The sequence below is a fragment of the Buceros rhinoceros genome, unplaced genomic scaffold, assembly GCF_000710305.1.
Source record: "Buceros rhinoceros silvestris isolate BGI_N320 unplaced genomic scaffold, ASM71030v1 scaffold17450, whole genome shotgun sequence".
NCBI lineage: Eukaryota > Metazoa > Chordata > Aves > Bucerotiformes > Bucerotidae > Buceros > Buceros rhinoceros.
The window spans coordinates 89,339-89,625 of NW_010390617.1; the positions used below are offsets into that span (position 1 = coordinate 89,339).

At 53.3% G+C, this 287-nt stretch overlaps 1 protein-coding gene across 1 annotated transcript in view; it reads right to left on the minus strand.

Annotated features, from left to right (window-relative positions):
- The window catches only part of PPM1L (protein phosphatase, Mg2+/Mn2+ dependent, 1L), a 79,975-nt gene extending 79,738 nt beyond the window's left edge, over positions 1 to 237 (minus strand). Inside the window, exon 1 of the mRNA XM_010138460.1 lies at positions 1 to 237. Within this exon, the coding sequence (XP_010136762.1) occupies positions 1 to 237 (237 nt within the window).
- Positions 238 to 287: the final 50 nt, after the last annotated feature.

Genomic DNA, 287 nt, shown 5'->3' on the forward strand with positions numbered 1-287 from the left:
GTCCAGCACATCTAGCCCCCCGAGCCTGTCATTCTGCATGATCTCGGCCACCTTGCCCTTCACCATCTTCACCGCATCCCTGCTGGACTTAACAATGGTTTTCACCTCATCCGTGTGGAAAAAATAACTCCACAGGGCCAGGCTGATGCACAGCAAGAACAGGGTCTCCGGTCTAAGCAAGAAGTAACGCATGATCCGACCCAGCAGAGACAGCAAAGTCATTGTATCCTCTATCATTTATTATCGAGACCGTGTATCCCCACACCATGCAACGCGCACCCCGGCGC